General features: G+C 43.8%; 1 protein-coding gene across 8 annotated transcripts in view; it reads right to left on the bottom strand.

The window, feature by feature from the left end:
- CDC42BPA (CDC42 binding protein kinase alpha) overlaps positions 1-6634 on the bottom strand; it is a 177713-nt gene extending 171079 nt beyond the window's left edge. For 7 of the 8 annotated variants that reach the window (XM_045817269.1, XM_045817254.1, XM_045817277.1 and 4 more), the window contains exon 1: positions 5892-6634. In XM_045817269.1, the coding sequence (XP_045673225.1) occupies positions 5892-6069 (178 nt within the window). In that variant the 5' untranslated portion in view covers positions 6070-6634. The remainder of the gene's footprint in view (positions 1-5891) is intronic. The other variant, XM_045817245.1, reaches the window with a different exon arrangement.
- Between the last annotated feature and the right edge of the window lie 12939 nt (positions 6635-19573).

Below are 19573 nucleotides of genomic sequence, written 5' to 3'. Positions count from 1 at the left end.
TTTGCTTTAGGTGTGGTTGTTAATAATTGTGAGTTTGCTAACCTTTTACTATACATGTTTTTTCTCTATCTTCTTTTCTTAGATAAGTCCCTTTAGCGTTTCATAAAATAAGGGCTTGGTGATGATGAACTCCTTTAACTTGACCTTATCTGAGAAGCACTTTATCTGCCCTTCCATTCTAAATGAGAGCTTCGCTGGATAGAGCAATCTGGGATGTAGGTCCTTGTCTTTCATGACTTGGAATATTTCTTTCCAGCCCCTTCTTGCTTGTAAGGTCTCTTTTGAGAAATCAGCTGACAGTCTGATGGGAACTCCTTTGTAGGTTACTGTCCCCTTATCTCTTGCTGCTTCTACGATTTTCTCCTTCGTTTTTACCTTGGCTAATGTAATTATGATGTGCCTTGGTGTGTTTCTTCTTGGGTCCAACTTCTTTGGGGCTCTCTGAGCTTCCTGGACTTCCCGGAAGTCTATTTCCTTTGCCAGAGTGGGGAAGTTCTCCTTTATTATTTGTTCAAATACGTGCTCAATTTGTTGCTTTTCCCCTTCCCCTTCTGGTACCCCTATAATTCGGATGTTGGAATGTTTAAAGATGTCCTGGATGCTCTTAAGCTTCTCCTCATCTTTTTGAATTCTTATTTCATCATGCTTTCCTACTTGGTTGATTCTATCTACCTTCTGGTCCACTGTATTGCTTTGAGACCCAGTTTCCTTCCCTTCACCATTGGCTCTCCTCCATGTATCTTCCTGCATCTCTTTTATGGTAACCTGCATCTTTTCATCTAATTTGCGCCCAAAATCAACCAATTCTGTGAGCTTTCTGATCACCAGTGTTTTGAACTGTGCATCTGATAGGTTAGCTATTTCTTGGTCGCTCAAAAGGATGAGTTCTGGGGCACTGATTTGTTCTTCTATTTGAGCCATTGCTTTTTTTTTTTTTTTGTGGTCTGGTCGCTCTTGTTACTGTGAGGGACGGAGCCTTAGGTGTTCACAGGGGCTGAGCACCCCAGTCGCGAGATAGTGACGTTATACGTGGGGGCAGGGGGAAACAATGGCGGTAGTTCCATTCTCCTGGGACCTCAGTCCCTTCTCTGGGACCCTGGGCTGCGAGCTCTGCCCTGGTCCACAATCGCCGCCTCACTGGGTCCGCCAGCTGCCACTTGCGTACACTGCGTTCTTGCACGCCGGATGGCTTTCGCGCCGATTTTGCGCCAAGTTTTCCCCGACCTCCGCGTGCCGCCGACCCATGCCCGGCTCGTCGTCTCCTACCAGTCTGGATGTACGGGTCTACTTCAACTTCTTGGCTGTCTGACTTCCATTCAGATAAATCCTCTATCAGTTCTGAGTGTTATTCTAGCTGTAAATTGTTGTTGTTCTAATCTTGGTTGTGCGAGGAGGTACGGTGCGTCCACCTATTCCTCCATCTTGCCAGAAGTCCTGTATTTTACTCTATTTTTTAAATGCTGATGGGACTTTCAAACTAATCAAAACCAAAAAGATGAAAATCAATGAGCTACATATGTTGCACAATGTACTGTCAATAGTGCACCAGAGAGAAAAGGTTTTAGAAGAAATGCTTTGACTGCTATAGAATAGTACAATAAAATATTAATTTGCACCAAAGTCAGTTATTTTACCATAAAATAACCTGGGATTACTATGTGATATTAATCAAATTCTAGGAACTATGGGCTATTTCATAAAGTTTGCAATGTATTATGCTATTTGTTTTTAGACTGCTATGCTCAAGTATGCCTTACATTTACACATAAAATAAACACACTGCTAAAATTCTCGGTGTTAACCCTGACCTCCTTGTTTTCACTCACAGAGCAACAGATACTTAAAAATAACATTGTGTTAAATCAAATCACTGTACTTATTCACTATTTGTCTTAAAAGAGAATATTAGGTGGCTAGTATAAAGGAAATACAGTATAAAGTTCCCAACCTAAATTTCTGATGTTATTTATAAAGATCCTAATTGGGAATTTAAATAAAAATCTTTACAAAAAACTTTTTATCCTCACCAGAAGATATGCTCATTGATCTTAGAGAGAGGAGGAGGGAGGGAGAAAGAGAGAGAGAGATGCATCAATGTTAGAGAGAAACAGTGATCGGTCACCTCATACGCAACCCACCCCAATGGGAACCAAACCTGCAACCCAATCACGTGCCCTGACTGGGAATCAAACCCGTGACCCTTCAGTTTAGAGGGACAACACTCCAACCAAATGAGCCACACCGGCCAAGACAATAAAAATAATCTTAATCACCTGTATTAAATGAACATGTTGACAATTTGGCATGATTTTAAAGTTCTACTCAGGAAAAGCTAATAACAAGGAACAGCAGACGTGGAGACCAAAGTTCCCTAGAAAAGACTTAGAGCCTTCTGATCACGCCAACACATCATCTCACTTAATCAACGCAAACAAGAAAAAAATGTGAATAATCTTTAAAACTGTGCTAATGAAAGGAAAAGTTTAAATCATAGCACCTGCTGATGTACTCTATAACAAGTTTATTCATTGTTTAGACTAGTGTGCATGTATACACTGAATAAGCTATAAAACTATTATTATTTAGGGTTAATGTAAATGAAATGTTACAAAGTCCAAGATTCAGGAAGCATCAAAACCAGTTATACACACACAGATAACCAGAATGCTTCTTTCGTATTCAGTAATACTACCTTAACATCTATGTTTTAAGTAAATTGGTAAAGAGTTCCTTAAAATTCCAATTTCCCATTTCAAAGTAGAGGGCAGCCAAGTCAATGAATAATGTACTCATTTGGTTCTTACTAGCAAAAGAGTTGATAATGTAAAAGTTATTTTTACTTCTACAACTCTACTGTAACATTCTAGGGTTATACTACTGACATCAAAACTCTAATTTTATGAACAAACATACAAACCACAATCATTTTGACAACTTAAAAACAAAGGAGACAGAACACAGTTCTTCTGTTCTTACTGGCTGTAACTGGAAAACATACTATTAAATTTAAAAGTGACCTATGGCCATGAGGAAGCCTGGTCCCTGAATTCTGCTGCTCACGGGCTTAATCTCCTCTTCCTCTCCAGAGCTCAACTTCTTTTCCCCCTCCAGCCATCAGCATCAAGAGCAAGGAACGCTACCAAATGCATATACCGCACTTGAATCGTCAGTTTTCTTATTATCATGACACTGTAATGAACGCTAACTGTAACAATGTAAAAGTGAAATGGACCATAAATTAGAAATAAAGTGAAATTGATGGAAATGAAACAAGGCAGACAGAATCTTGGCTGACTCCTTTTTTAAAAGAAGCCTATCATCAGCATAAAAATAAGGAATATCTAGATGACACCTGCATTAACATAAAGACCAAACAGAAATATACAGCATACAGCACAGAGTACTTGACTACTACTGCTCTCCTGTTGCAAATATCGGGTTTTTCAAAACTCAAACTAAGAACTGTACCACATTACGGCAAATCTAAGTTATCAAATTTAATCCCTGTAAATTTCCATTTCAGACCAAAAATAATAATGATGGTTCAAAACTTAATGAATGGCCCTCAATTTATCTGGAAACTTCCTTAATCTAATCAATTTTATTTAATGTTAGGCGGCAAGAAAAAAATAGGATATTTCCCCAAAATGTAGTAACGAATCCATAAATGAAGAGCAGCTGATCTACTGCAATACTTAAATGAATTGAAGAGACCAGCATTCTTCAATAACCTAAATTCTCAAATAACTTAGATAGTGGAAGTACCACGGCTCACGGCACATCTCGACAGCTTCTCCCATTCTTACACTTCTCTTCTTCCTCCTTACCCAAACTTCTGTAGTTAAGAACTCCCACTTTCAAAATCTCATACTCCCAACTTAAACATGCCTGAGACTTAATACACTGCTGACCCCCGAAGTGTGCACAATAATCCCTTTAAAATGCTAGTCTCTTGTTCTCTACCACTAAGAAACACAATAGTTTTCTTAAAAGAGTACATTTTGTTATGTCTTATCAGACTTTTAAAAAGATAAAATGTGAAGCATACTACTGAAACTTAATTTGTTTTAAATTGTGAAAAGTCCCTGATCTGAAATTATTTCAAGTATACTAATAAAAAATAAAGTGCATTTGGCCAAATATTTATATGACTTTTGGCTTATTTGGCTTAAATTAAATATGTATAGATAAGGGGTTTTCCTATATGTATACATGAAACAAAACCCAAGGAGACATATTCAGTGGAAAATATACATAAATTATTCTGGTAATACTATACAGCAAAATATCTCACAGCATAAAACTACTATGTAAACTCTTAATACCAAAAGGTAATTGAGCATACGGTTTTCTCTTGTCATAATGAAGCAAGGAACAGGTACTAAATGACAATCAAAATCAGAACAGACTTCTCGAACCACTATGCAAGAACGGAAACTCTAAAAGTACCAGAAACTTTTCTTTAAAGCTCCAAAAACCACAAAATTTTTTCTAAATTTATAAAACATGAGATGTTAAACTACGTAACTTTATAGAAAAAAAATTTACTCCACGAATAAAAATAAAAGACATAACAATACCAGTACCAAAGTAAAAAATTGTCTCATTCTTGAGAAAGAAATCACTTGACTTGAAAGATGGTTTAGGATTCTTAGGTTCCCAGTTAGTAGTATGGTAGCCTGTTTCAAAAAACCACACTATTCATATTTTTATATATATGCACACTGTGTATATATATATACATTTATATATATAAATGCAAGCAATCTTAAGTGATTTACCTGACAAGCTAATTTTTAATAAATTTTCAATTAAAAAATACAAAATAATCACCCATTGACTTTTACTGCAGTAAAATAAAGCTTACTTGAGAACCAAGACATTTTTGTATCAGAACTCTTTAACAAACTAAAAGTGTTAGTATTCAAAGATACAAAACACAGTACTTTGGCTAATATCCTTCAAAAGCCACTGTACCCACACAGGTGTGGGTGAGGATGTGTACTCTCCCAACAGAAAACAGCTGGATGTTTAAATGGACTTGTAACGTCGGACACAGAACTTCAAGCCAAGCCCTGGAGCTTGAAGGTCACATGGGAGCGTCTGCTCTCATCACTGATCCACTGCACTAGAGTCGGTCTTCCAAATCACTTCTATATTTAGGAGAATGAAGACAAAACTCGAACCATTTCAGATCTTCGTTAAATGTAGAGTAAATCAAGCTTTCAAGCAGGAGCTGCTCCCAAGCATTCTTTCCCAACTACTATCACAAAATTTTTAAATCTTTATGTCATGTTATCTCACGAACATGACAATTTATGGCAAGTCCATGTTCACTAGTTCCTCTGCTTGGACTACATGGAGATGAAATAAAACCCACCGATAACTATCTTCAAGTTCCTGTTGACGTAAGATATGTTAATATCTCCTCCCATTTCCAGAGTGATCTCCAGAGTCTGGGAACGAATGTTTCCACTGATAAATACCTTTCCATTGAATATCTGTTATACCACCAGCATTCATCCATTTTTGCCTATCACAGAATTATTCATAAGCTCTTACTGCTGACCTAAAAACATTCAGTTCTTTCTCATAAATTCCACATTAAACAGTGCCTTTGAGTAGCCTGGTCATGCTCTTGGGAAAATATTTAGCAAAAACTAGGGGGGGAAATCTTGAATAATTCGTATCTATTCTTTTATTGTGTATATATTTAAATATGTATACACCACACACTACCTATTATGGTAAGATAGTATATATACTATATTATATATTATACACTGTAGATTATACCTACGTTTATGTACCCCGAGTTTACTCATGGTAACTCGCTTTAACAATTAAACCATAATGTCGAGCTGAGGAGTTCTTTTTAAATCCAAACTTACCCCATTCTAGGTATTCAAGAATGTTCTTCTCTCTTCTCAGCGGAGAGTTATTGCATTCATCATAAAGGCAGATGAGTATATCCAGTAACGTTTCCACGCTGAAGCACTGCCCATTGGTCTGAGCCGGCCCATCCAAAATAAACTGCTCCAACTGCCTCAAACGCACTTCTCCAGACATGTTGGCTTCGATTTCTGCTGGTTTTCCTTTAAATTATTATTAATGACTCCTACTCTGATTCTTTGAACCTAAAGTTTAAAAGGTGTGGTTTTAAAAACAAACCACTTGTTATTCAAACAACTGTCACGCAATGCCGGTGCTGAATTAAACATCCAACACACCGGTACCCTCACTTAACTGAAGCGTCTTCAATTTCGCACATATACATATATTCTGAGGGACAGTTACCATAAAATATATATTTGATACATTTTAAAGAATACAATTAAATCGTATGTTTAAATAAGATAATAATTAAAAGTACAACGAACCAAAGAGTCAACACTTCTTTAAGGGGGGGCGGGGGGAACTCTTCTCCTTCATTCAAAATTCAACTCGTGCAACATAATCCTGAAACGAATCCGGTTGCATCATTAATGAATTAAGTCCGATCTGCATCAGCAATTCACTTCCCAGGAAGAAGGAAAACAGAAAAGGCAGGAAAAGGCCAGAATGTATGTAAGGGGGAGGGAAAACCAAAAATTCGGCTGCAAATCCTCCCAACCACCGCTTGGATGATGCATCAGCGGCGATTTCTCCAGCGGGAAGGGAGGGGGCGAGTCCCTGAAGCAGCCCCCTCGGCCCGGTGCACGCCAAGTCTTGCCCGGAGGAGCCTTTTCCTCTTTCCTCCCGAGCTCCCGCTTTTTAAGGCTTTGCAGTCAGTCCCATTTCCAACGGCTTCGGAGGACAACTCTTCATTTCTCTCCCGGCTTCTCCCAGGGGCCTGGCTGGCGGCGCGGCCGGGGCTGGAAACGCGGGCTGCGGGCGGCGCTGGGCGCCGGGCTCCGGGAGCAGCGGCTACTTGGCCGCCCGAGCCCGCCCCATGTCGGTGGTCGCCGGTCGGCCGGCCTGGGCCGCGCCGGGCACGCAGCCCGGTCTTCCCCACACCCGCACCGCGGCCGCCCGCCGAGGCTCCCGACGCCCTGGAGCGGGGGTGCTTCTCGGGATTCAAAGGACACGGGCGGCGGCGGCGGCGGCGGCGGCGCGGGCGGCTCCGGCAGCGACTTCTCCCTCTCGTTCACACCCCCGGGTGAAGGGCATCTTTCCGCGGCGCGGAGGGAGGCGGCCGAGGCGCCGGAGGAGGGTCTGCCGCCGCGGGCGAGGCGAGCAGAGGCTGCCGCAGCCCGGCTCGCAGCCACTCCCTTCCTTTCCCTCCCACCCCTCCCCCGCCTTCCCGGTGCTCTCGCGCCCGCGCCCTGGGCTCCGCGAGGCTCCCGTCCCCGCCGCGCGCGGCGCCCGGATCCAATATGGCGGCCGCGCCCCCCGCCGGCGCGCGCACGCCCGCCGCCCGCGCCGCCCCGCCCCCGCCCGCCGGCCCGGCCGGGTCGCTCTGCGGCCGAGCGGAGCGCAGCCCAGGCCCTGGGAGGGGCGCGGGCGCGGGCGCGGGCGCGGGCGCCACCCTGGGGGGAGGGTGGGGGCCGCCTGGGCCGGCGAGGCTGCGGCTGCGGCGGCGTGGAATGCAGGGATTCGGGAGGACTGGGGAGGCCCCGGCGGCGGCGGCGGCGGCCCGGGAGCGGGCTGGGAACTGCGCCACCGCCTCGCCGCGCTCCCCGGTTCGCGAGGCGTCTCGTGCGGACCGCGGTGCGGGGCTTCTCCCTCGCCCTCGGAGACACCACCTGCGACGCACGTTGGTTAAGGGGGCCCCGAGGCCGACGGCTCTGCACTCCCGGCAGAACCGTAGAAGACCGTGCCTCTCGCCGCCCTTACCTGCTCCCCACCCACACCCCCGAATTCAGTTCTCGGGCACTCCGGAGTTATTTCCTGGGTGTCCAGTTACACCGCCGCTTGTGTCATTTCGCAGGACAAATACGACGGACTGGTACGCGCTACCATCCAAGTCGTGAGTGTGTGACAGAATTCCCCATCTCTATTCCCAAAAGTTTCCCTACGTGGAGCACCGGGTTTTCTCCGGAACTATTCCAGCTGCTGCCTGTTTATCCCCAGCCAAGGTTACCACCTACAGGCGAATCAGCTGATGGGAGTCAGGACAGTTCAACACCACGAGCAAACCTGCACCCCCTGTTTGCGCTGGCGTACACCCTCCCCTCAACCCCATGGCACCGGGCAGCAACCGGGCAGCAACGGCAAAATCATCCAACCCTGATGCATTTTAGGCCTTCCAGGGTTTTCCAGTCTTGGTCTTAGAAGAGCTCTCTCAATAAATTTCTTGTGGAAGGTCCTATATTTAAATGTGTTACTAAACCGGGTCACTGCATTTCTGTCTTTTCCTCAAAACGGTCATCTCCCTTATCACCTTTCTCCAAACTACAATTATTTCCTAGTCCTTTCCAACACCCATCACGCAGTTTTCTATGTTGATGCCCAGAAGTGCATCTGTTCACATCTTAATATGAAAGTTGAGGAAGAACTAGCAATGAAGGTCTAGGAATGAAGTCTAAAAATTAAAGCTCACAAATTATTCAAGTTGCTATGATTCACAAAATATTGCAATTTTTTTTTCTGCAAAATCTCCACTTGCCATGTCGACACTCGCCTGGCTTAAATAAGGACAGCATTATGTCCAACGTGCTCCTGACACATGATTGATACTGAGACTCAGACAAAAGATCAATCCTTTCTAGATGTGACGTCTCTATATGTGTGTTGTCTAATTATAAAAGTAATAGGAAAGCAAAAAGAAAAGTTTACTCCTAACAGATAAACATCAGTAGTTTGGCATTCCTTGTTCAAGGCTTTTTAATGCAATTTTAATTAAATGATACATAAGACAATTTTATAGCCTCTTGTTTTCACTTAGCAACATATGAACCTCTTCTCAACAAATATTCTTCCATAACATGGTTTTTAACAGTGAAGCCAAGACAATTTCACACTTTCATTAGACCACGCGTCAGGGTAGCAAGAAAAAAAGAAGCAATTTCTTCTGCTTTTATAGCGCAGAACTGGCTCCAAGATACCTAGTTATCCAACTTGGAAGTAACTATAAAAAAAGACTTTAAACAAGAAAACCCAAAACGTGTTAGGTCCCCATAAATGCTAATTAACAGTAAATGAGATACAGATATATTTCTTAATAAAAGAATCAAGCTGCCAGTCCTTTCTCTACCTATTCTGTTAGCACTTGGTACCACCCACAGTCCAGAGTATTGATGTTTGCATAATAACCTTTACCACATTGTTTAGAGAGTAGAGGGGAAAACTTATCTTTATTTAAAAAAAAACACACACACACAAAGAGAAGGAAGAAGGTTGAACCCAATCAATTTTGCTTGAATAATTCAAGCTCAGAGACTTAATAATTAACTAGACACTAAACACATTGTGCGGGTGTTATTTTGAATGTTCTGGTGGAAGTGTGAACATGCCTGTTAATGAAACCGGTCGTAAGCCAAAGAAAGGCACAGCCCAATAGCTCCCCAGTGCTGCCTGGCGGGGTGTTCCTTGGGAAAAGAGCCTGGAGGAGGTCTTTTTTATGAAATTCTGCTTGGGGACCTGGAGAGTAGATGTATACCACTGCAAACACAATTTCTTTAAAACAGAGAAAGTTTTATGAAGGTGCTGGGAATTATTCTGACCTTTCAGAAAAGAAAGAGGACATAAAGATAGGGAAGTGAAAAGAATCAGGGCAAACAGGAGTCCTTAATGCCAGTCCCCAGTGCAAGCTCGGTTAGCCTAATCCTACCCTTCTAGCCTGACAGCAGGACGGTCGATCCGTCAATTAAGATTTATACCAACCAGGCCCACTCTTACCTTCCTGCATCTTACCCCAGAACAACTATAGGTCCAATGATGGAAAATAGGGCCAAAAGCAAGGTGGATGCCGTGGCAGGGCTTCATGTACAGTCACATGAGGGTATTTTACCACCTCCCCTTGCAGCCCGCTGGCACACCCCCCTGTTACAAGTGAAGGACTTGGTTTCGTGCCCTCTGAGGTGAAATGCCAGCAGATGATTGTCCTCACTTCGAGTCTGGCTTCTGGCATGAGTAACGAGAACTGCAAAGACTCACTTATGGAAAAAGGAGACTTTGTAATGAATAACTGCTTTCTTCACAGAACACTTGCAGCGTGTACATACTGTCCTCAGTACTTTGAACACAATATTCGATTCAATCATCACGAATGTATGAAGCAGAGCAATTATCTCCATATCACAGATGAGGAGACGGCTTAGAGAGCTTGGGGATGGTAACTAGCAAGTGACAACATTAAGCTACTCTCAAGCCAGAGCCAAAGGTTTTAACCACCACACAAATGAGGTCTGAAAGTCTATGAAATTCTGTAAACCCACCCTCTCCCTCCTGTTGTAACCAGGAAGCAGGGAGATGTAGTTGCTAACTCACATATTTGGGCATTAGAAATGGACATCACGGCAGTAGAGGAAAACCCATACATGAAAAACAGAAATCACCTGTGTGTTTAAACCAGAGGAACCTTAATTCTGGAAAATGATAGAAGAGCTGAGTTAAAAAAAACAAGCAGCAACAGCTGGTACCCCCAGCCCCTGACCCAGGCTGGTGGGAGCTGCAGCCATAGAGGAGGTGCAAGGGCTGCTGGGGAGGCTGCCCCAGGAGGGGGAGGGGAGGAGAAGCCCCTTACCTTGACTCCGCCACCATTTGCTGCTAACACAGAGCTTACGAGAGAACCTGCATGCATTGCCCCCAAGATTGGGAGCTCAGCAGGCAGTGGGTGAGGGGTCGCTGCCAAGGCAAACAGTCCGAGCGAGGATCATCATGCGTACATCAACCCAGTTGCAGTTTTACCCAAGGAATGAAAGAATCATTACGACAAATGTTTTATCTCTGAACAAACATTCAGTGGATTTTCAAGTGGTATGATTTTGATATAGGAGAGGTTTTCACTCCTCCCTCTTCATGTTTATTTTGCTCTTTTTTTTTAACCTCTCAGAAAGGTTAAAGAAACCATCCAAACAAACCCTATTTGTCTAGGGCACATTTACTTGGAGAAACAGACTTAGGTTCACAGACTCATATTTGTCACTTGCCTATCACTGGGTCTTGTCCTATCTTTCAACCTCTCATTCAAATCTCTCATTAAAGCTCTAGTACATGTGGAATTTTCAAAAACATGTTCAGGGGCAAATATTATAATTGAGACATTGTCCTCTCCTACAGATAGTTAGTACGTCTGAACAATAAAAATGTGGTATTATCTTTATAAATGCCATCAGCATTGAAACATTTGACAAAAGACTCCATGGCCACGTGTGGTGGCAGAAACCAAGCCAGGGAAGCCCAGGGGTTTCTCTCTGTCCTGAGGTGGGGCTGGCGGTGTCGTAGCCAGGACCCAGGGGCTGGCAGCCAAAGAAGGGAGAGGTGAAGAATCCAGTTACCACACACTCTGGAAATCTCTCCGGCCAAGGTTACCAGTGATTTTCACATGGTCAAAGCCAACTGGCTCTCCTCAGTCCACGTCTCATTTGACCTCTCAGCAGCATTTGATAGCACTGATCACCCTCTTAATTGAAACACTTTTCTTGGCTTCTGCGCTCTCCCGATTTACTACTGCCTCACTGGCCACTTGTTCTCAAGGCTTCTTGGCTAGGTCCTGCTTGTCTTCCAGATCTCCAAAAATCGGAGTACCCCAGGACTCAGTCTTGGCATCTTTTCTCTTTTCTAAATACATGCATTCCTTAGGTGATTTCAATTAGTCTTGGTGATTCAGATGCTGTATGTGATGATTTGAAAAACATGTCATGCCCTGGCTGGCATAGCTTAGTGGATTGAGCGCGGGCTGTGAACGAAAGCATCGCAGGTTCGATTCCCAGTCAGGGCACATGCCTGGGTTGCAGGCCATGGCCCCCAGCGGCCGCACATTGATGTTTCTCTCTCCCTCTCTTTCTCGCTCCCTTCCCTCTCTAAAAATAAATAAATAAAATCTTTTAAAAAATAAAATTAAAATTAAAATTAAAAAAAAGAAAAACATGTCACAAATTCTTCAACACTCTTCTCATTGACAGGCTGGATTCCCTTCCCTGGAATGGAAGCCAATCTTTCTGTCTCCCTGGTAACAGATAAAATGTAGCAAAAATGACAGTTTAACTTCCCAGGCTGGCCCATAAAAGGCCATGCAGCTTCTCCTTGTCCCCTGGAAAACTGTCACTAGAACCCTGCCCTGCCATGTAAGAAGTTCAACTGTTACAAAAAAAAAAAAAAAAAAAACAAGTTCAGTGGTCTTAAGGCTGCCATGGCAGGAGGGAGCCCGAGTCATACAAAGGAGCCACATTTAGACACTCGGCTTCTCCGGGCAGCATCGACTGCCAGACGTGTGATTGAAGATGCCTCCCCACGATTCCAGCCCCCAGCTGTCAAGTTGCCCCAGCCAAGGCTCCCAAGTCTTCCCAGCTGAGGCCCCAGGCACGTGGGGCAGACACAAGCTCTCATCACGATACCTTTCCCACATTTCTGGTGCGCAGCATCCATGAACCTAATAAAATGATTGCATTAAGCTGCTAGATTTTGAGGCAATTTGTTATGATGCAGAAGTAGCAGCCAGAATAATAAATAAGTGTTGATAATTTCCAAATTTATGTTTTTGATCTGGACCTTTCCCCTAAACTCCAGACTTACCTTTCTAACTGCCTACCTGACACTTGTCTAAAGGCAGTATGTTCAAAATAGAAGTCTTTAACCTGACCCTCCAAAAGCAAAAGAATCCATGAACCTTCTGCAGAGTTCTCCATCGCCGTAAACAGCACCTTCCCTTACCCCACTCCTTGGCTTTAACCCATCCTCTTCGCTTTCTCTAACCTGGCATGACCAGCCTGTTAGCGAACACTGCCCACTCTATCTTAAAACAGGAGTAAATTCAAAATATGTAATAACTGGAATGGCGTGGGTTCTAACCAGTCCAAACAGACGTGACCACGTCTTCCCACCTCACTGCTGCCTTCACACCGCAGCTCAGAACCCTCCATTGCTTCCCATTGGAACAAGAACCAAAATCTCACCATAGCCTCCAAGGCCCACCATGAACTGGCCTCTGCCTGTCTCTCTGATTTCATCTTCTACCACTCCCCGTTCTCCAACTAATTGTGTTCCATCCACACTCTGCCCTACGCTCTTTCTCAAACACTCCATGCTCCTGCCTCCGAGTCCTTGCAATTTGCCATTCCTTCTGCCTGGAACATTCCTCCATCCTATACCCACAGAGCACATCCCCCCACTTCATTCAAGCCTCTGCTCAAACACCACTTCATCAGAGAGGCATTTCCTGGACAAGCTATTACAAACGGCGGCCCTCCATCCTGCCATTCTCTCCCCATCTCTCCTGCTTTTTCATGACACGGATCTCCGTGGCATTATGGGGTTTCATTGTGGTTTCCCTGAATGTTTGTTTATTGCCTGAGTCTCTCCACTAAACTGTAAGCTCCATGAAAGTAGATGTGAAATGCTATAGTGTTTGCCCAACACTTAGCAAAAAGAGATGAGGCTCTACTTGCTCCCGGAATTTGTCTCTATTCTGTAAATAACCTAGAGAGCTAGGAGCAGGCACTGCCTTTTCCCAAGCAGGAGGGAAACAAGAGGCTTTTTCCTAAGGAAAGAGGCCCCTTGTTCAGCTGGCTTATATGGCATTTTCTCCTAAGAAGATAGTAATGCTGCCACTTCTCCAGGAGTTCATGGATGACAGTTACATCAAGTGTCCCCAAGAAAATAGTCTCTAGAATCCTACCATCTAACAATGCAACCCCACAAATTCCTAAAGCATAAAGTAACAGAGACATTTTTCTCCAAGAAAGGTGGATGGTTTGTCTGCAAAATATTAGGGGGGAAAAAACTTTAGATAAATCATTAAGTTCAATTAAATGGGATGTGATAGCACTGTCCTTTGTTGCTCAATGGCCATCAAGTAGCAAAAAAAAAAAAAAAAGCTAACATTGTAACATTAGCTGGGCACCTTCTATGTCAAGCACCAAACTAAGGACTAAGAGGACACATTGAATCCTCTTAACAACCATATAAGGCAGAAACTATTATTATTTCCTATCTTTGTCAACGCAGCTGCTGTAGCAAATTACCATAGACTTGGTGGCTTAAACAACAAACATTTATTTCCCACAGTTGTGGAAGAGAGTAGGTCTAGATCAAGGTGCTGACTGATGGGGTTCCTGGACAGGGTACCCTCCCTGGGCTGCAGACGGCCTTTCTTCTCCTGGCAGCCCCCCATGGCAGAAAGCAGAGGCGGAGGAAGGCAGCTCTCTCGGGTCTCTTCCTACAAGGGCACAAATCCCGTTCTCGAGGGCTCCACCCTCACAACATAATCACTTCCCAAAGGCCCCGCCTCCTGATACCATCACACTGGGGGTTAAGATTTCACTGTATGAATTTTGTGGGGATACAAACATTCCGTTGGTAACATTTTCACGTAGAACAACTAAGGACTAGAGAGGTCAAGTAACTATGCCAAGGTTATAAAGCTCATATGTGGTAAGGTCAGGATGTCAGCCCAGGTGGGATTCGTTCTAAAGCATGCGTGCTGAAATGCTTTGCTAACCAGCCTCATAGCAAACTAAGAAAAACTAATATCCGTGAACTGATTCATAATTAGACTAACCCTCTTTTCTAACCAAAAGAAGGGAGAATGAAAATGACTTCATTATGACCCTGAATCATGGGAGACATTCTGCCACAGGAGTTTTGGTCAATTGTTTTCCATACAAAGGAAAAAAAAAACAGAGAGAACAGCTTTATTAGAATGGAGTTTATTTCATGTCGACAGAAAGAGAAACTCTTACTTACCAGGATAGTAAACCCAAAAATCAGACACAAAGAGATACGGTGAAGTTGTCATCTTTAAAGATCTTAACAACGACCATTTCAGTTCCAACAGCCATCTCTCCCAAATAGTTTCCAGACTTCACCTGCCGGCAGGTAAGGGAACCAGAACAGATGCACTCTCCAGGATCCATTCAGCAATAAGATTCAGTGCTTCCGCACCAGTATGGGGAACTAATTAAACCCACAATCATATGGTGGAGCCAGCGATTATGTTTTAGAACAGACTGTGACCTCTCTGTGACCCCTCTGTGACCCAGAGAATGGCAGCATCAGCATTTACAGGCGAAATGAAACAAGACACTGTCAGCAATGTTCCTTACCATAAAAAATAAAACAATAATCATAATAATAAAAGTATCAAGACACTAATCCACACGTAGGATGGTATCTGGAGCACCCCAGGCATTTATGAGAACAAGGGAAATGAAAATTCAAGAAAATGAAGTCTGAGCTATGGAGAGGGGCTTTTCTTAAACAAGAAAGGCCCCAACACTATAAAATACAAGCAAAAATTCATGCAGAAGATAAGGAACGATATAAAAACTGGAAGCACTCAAACTTGGGACTCCTTCCAACCACTTCTTCAGATACGAGCATGGCACGGTCAGGGTAGAAAGCCAGAGAATAATATTAAAGAATGATGTTAGAAGAGAGAAACTAAGTATTTTTTCTTTAACGTAACATTAGATTTTCCTGGGGTTTTTTTTTGAAACTTTGTGTCTCATTATGATAATATGTTATCCTATACGAACCATTGAGTATTCGCGGGTAATTTTCACAGTGATGGAGCTGAGTTTTCTGAGACGCGTCCACAGCCTCTTGCTCACGCTACCTTATCAGAAGAGCATAAAATATTTAATGAGTAACCACAGCGCAAGGTAACACATATGACTGTGGAAAAATACTTTCTCTACTTAAAAATAAATTATCTAGGCGGCGATAAAGCGACCACTTTGTTCTTATTAATACTTCATGCTGCATATGGAATTAACCGTCTCGCAAAAGTTCAACTGATCATTCACAAGGACTAGCAACCATCCCCAATTTTTAAGCCGCGGTAAGCTGTTTTCACTCATTCATTCTTTCCTTAAACACTAGTCATTTTCCAAGCTCTGAGTCTGTGTCAGGAACAGAGTAAAAAGTGTAAGTGGATGTTATTCAGCCTTCATTGTACTAATCCCCAAAGATATAAATTGTAAGCAAAGGTAATACGACATTGTTAATGTCCTTGTAATTGGAAGAGGGAGGTTGGTCATAGGAGGTGATACAGCAGAGAAAGTTCCCTGAGAAGTTGAGTTAGAATGTACCTTTCTGTAAGCTTTGGGTTACTCACAGAACAGAGCAGACGGAGGGGATTTTTCCCAATAGGGAGAAACAAAAAAGGCCAATATCGGTGCTGTGGGAAAAGCAAGCCAGGAGAGAAGAATCAGACCCCTCCGTGAAGGGACAAAGATACAGACAAACAAGTCCAAGCACGGCTAACTGAACTCCTATGTGGGTGGTTAATACTCAAGTGGCCAATCCCACGAGGACACGGTTGGGTGGAGCCCCTTCTGGGAGGAGGCAGTGACGGATGTCGGGTGGCTGCCAGGGTCAGAGATGATCATGGTCCTTCTAGGTTAGCGTGGCATTGTTACTGAAAGATGTGGGAAGAGGGTACATGGGCAGAAACCCATGAGAGATTCCAGGTCTCATGAAACCAAGAACCCTGGTTCCAGCAGGGAATTGGAACAGAAACCCAAAACCAAGTTGCAAAGCCTGACGTACGAGGAGACCAGATAGAATAGGTTTTGGGTAGAAGCTCTCAGAGGTGTTTGGAAGCTAAACGGTGCTTTGGGCCCATTAGACCCGAGGTGTAGAAGCAAGGGCTTATTGCAAGGCCTTGCCGCCCAACGGGCAGAGTTGTCGGAGCTCGTGTAAGGTGAGGCTTGCCTGCTCGGAGCCGACAGGAGTGGAGTCTGAGACTCATCATGGTGGGCATCTGGTTCCGACTCGAACAGCCATGGATGGATGCCACTTGCATGAAACTCTCTCCCTCACCACCCGACCCTGATGCCTAACACCTTCAACTGTCTGACCACTGCTTTCGCTTCAGGTCAAGTTGGGGACCATCTATCACAGGCTGGATACAATCATCTAAAGCTTGGATGGACCTGACCACTCGTGCACAGATGCTTATTCCTTTGGGTCCTGGAACTAAAATGCAGACATTGATTTCCCCCTTAATTGGCTGCTGTGGTGATCCTATCCAGAGGGGACTTCCGAAGGTTAAGTGATAAACAGTCGTGGTGCTATGAATCATGGGTTAAAATCAAGTCAGCCTTTTTTTTTAAAGATTTTATTTATTTATTTTTAGAGAGGGTAGGGAGAGAGAGAGAGAGAGAAACATCAGTGTGCGGCCGCTGGGGGCCATGGCCTGCAACCCAGGCATGTGCCCTGACTGGGAATCGAACCTGGAACACTTTGGCTCACAGACCGCGCTCAATCCACTGAGCTATGCCAGCCAGGTCAACTCAGCCTTTTAAAAGGAAAGTCATTAGAAGCTTTGGCCAAGGTATACCATCCTCAGCCCAAAGAACAATCAGGTGGTGGTAGACTGAGGCTACTGGCTGTCTCTTCCCACACTCTCCCTCATTCAGCGTGTGTACCGAGTGCCGACCGTACTCCTGACAATGTGCTAGGTCCTTCCAGTCTCCGTGAACTTGGAGAGTACAAACAATTCTCTCACCAGCCTTTCTCTCTCTCTCTCTTCCTCTGTTTCTACTTTACGTTCACTCCAAGCTTTGTTAATGTTCCTTTCCGTAACCATTTCTGTTTATCAACGTCTTCCTCCTTTTCCACTACCTTCCCGCCCTCTTTCCCATCCTTCTTCCTTTCCAGCCTTGTCCCGTCTCTCTGTCCCCTTTTTTCTCGCGTACCTTCCCACTGTCTGCACTTCCCTTAACTTCTCATAATAACAAATACAAAGACATTTAAAAGTAGTTCATGGCTATGCCAGTCTCAGTGGGGGAAAAGTAACCTTTCAAGAAAGCAAGCTCCTGTGAAGGGCATAACTTGAGACAAGTAACTTCAAGTCTAACATGAAGTTAGACTTGTTAACACATCTCTGTAGATTTGAACTACCTTACCTGGAAGAGCCGGGCCTAAGGGAGGTGAATGACAGGTACGTGATTTTTTCTGCTACTTCGTGACAGGTAGAAGGATGAAGAAAAAGTCTGCGTACGGGACGCTCCGTAAGGGCGGTGAGAACGGAAAAATCAAAGGAAACGTTTAGTGGGGGGTCTGTCCTGAAAATTTTTCTCACGTTACTGTTTGATCCTCACAATACCCCTGTGAGTGAGGCCGCGTTACTATCCCAGATGAGGAAACAGGTGTAGAAAGTAAGTGACAGAGCTGGAACTGGGACCCAGCCTGTCTGATACCAAAGTCCACGGTGACAAAACGAAGAGAAACCTTGCCAGCTTAATAACAGTGCTGTCTGTCGGAACAAAGCTGGGCCCTAAAACGGAACCACAGCGAGATCATCGGAGGGCCCGCGGTCCCACCGGACCGCCCCCATGCAGCCTGGTGCTCTGCTCCCTGACAGCGTGCTGGCACAGGCTCGGGGCTGAGTAAGTAATTACGGGACGCATGAACAGGATTCAAAGCAGCAAGCAGTGAAATTTCTGAACTGGAAAAATCATTATCTTACCCAATTCAGGAGTCATGCAGCCTCTGCATAAACATTCCCAGGGACAGTCCTCCTACAAAATAAGAGTCACAATGTGGCCACATTTTTGACACAGCCGTTGAAGGTCTTCAGCTCCCGTGCATTCACCCAGAGGCTTTAAAATATTTTCCTGATACTCTCACTGTTGTCAAGTCTTATCTGTCATGAATTCTTTAAAAATCACCAGAATGTATTATTTAAGGATTTTATTTATTTATTCTTAAAGAGGGGGGTAGGGAGAAAAACACCGATCAGTTGCCTCTCGCTAGTGCCCTGCCCGGGAATCCAACAGGTGACCTTTCACTTTGCAGGACGACGCCCGACCAGTTGAGCCGCACCAGTCAGGGCTCAGCAGAACGTACTGTGAATATACTTAATACTACTGAACCATATACTTCAAAATGGTTAAAGAGGTGCGGGGGTGGAGGTGGAAGAGGATATAGGATATAGAGGATAAATGGTGAAGAAAACAAAAAATAAATTAAAAATTGGTTAAGAAGGTAAATTTTATTTTGTTTTTCATACTTAAACATTTTTAAAATACCAAAGTATAAATATTTATGTATATGAAGTACAGATATATCATGAAATACATATCTTGAAATTTGGCATGGACAAATAATTTATTCATTTTATTTCAGAAAAAAAGTTAGCATCTAATGGGTGGCTAAGCAAGTCTGTCTAGAAACTTGACTCTTAGCTGTCAGCGATGCTGGGTACCCTGTTAGTGGCCCCCTCTGACGCCTATTCTATTGCACATTTTCATAACTCGTATTTCTCTTCAGGCTTCTGTGTAAACAGAAGATTAAATTTTTTACGGTAGCTAATATTTTACCATGGATTCAGTTTGATCATTCGCGTTCTTACCTAATTATTTCTTCAATGATACTTTTATTTGGGGACATTCCTGCCTTAGGTGATATATTCACTAAGCTATTCTTAAAAAATGTATTCTCCTCAGGTGATAGTACTCTGTATATATATATTTAATCTGTTTTG

This window comes from Phyllostomus hastatus, unplaced genomic scaffold (genome assembly GCF_019186645.2).
Source record: "Phyllostomus hastatus isolate PE091 unplaced genomic scaffold, TTU_PhHast_1.1 phas_contig_148, whole genome shotgun sequence".
Classification (NCBI taxonomy): domain Eukaryota; kingdom Metazoa; phylum Chordata; class Mammalia; order Chiroptera; family Phyllostomidae; genus Phyllostomus; species Phyllostomus hastatus.
This window is presented reverse-complemented; position numbering and strand designations above follow the sequence as displayed.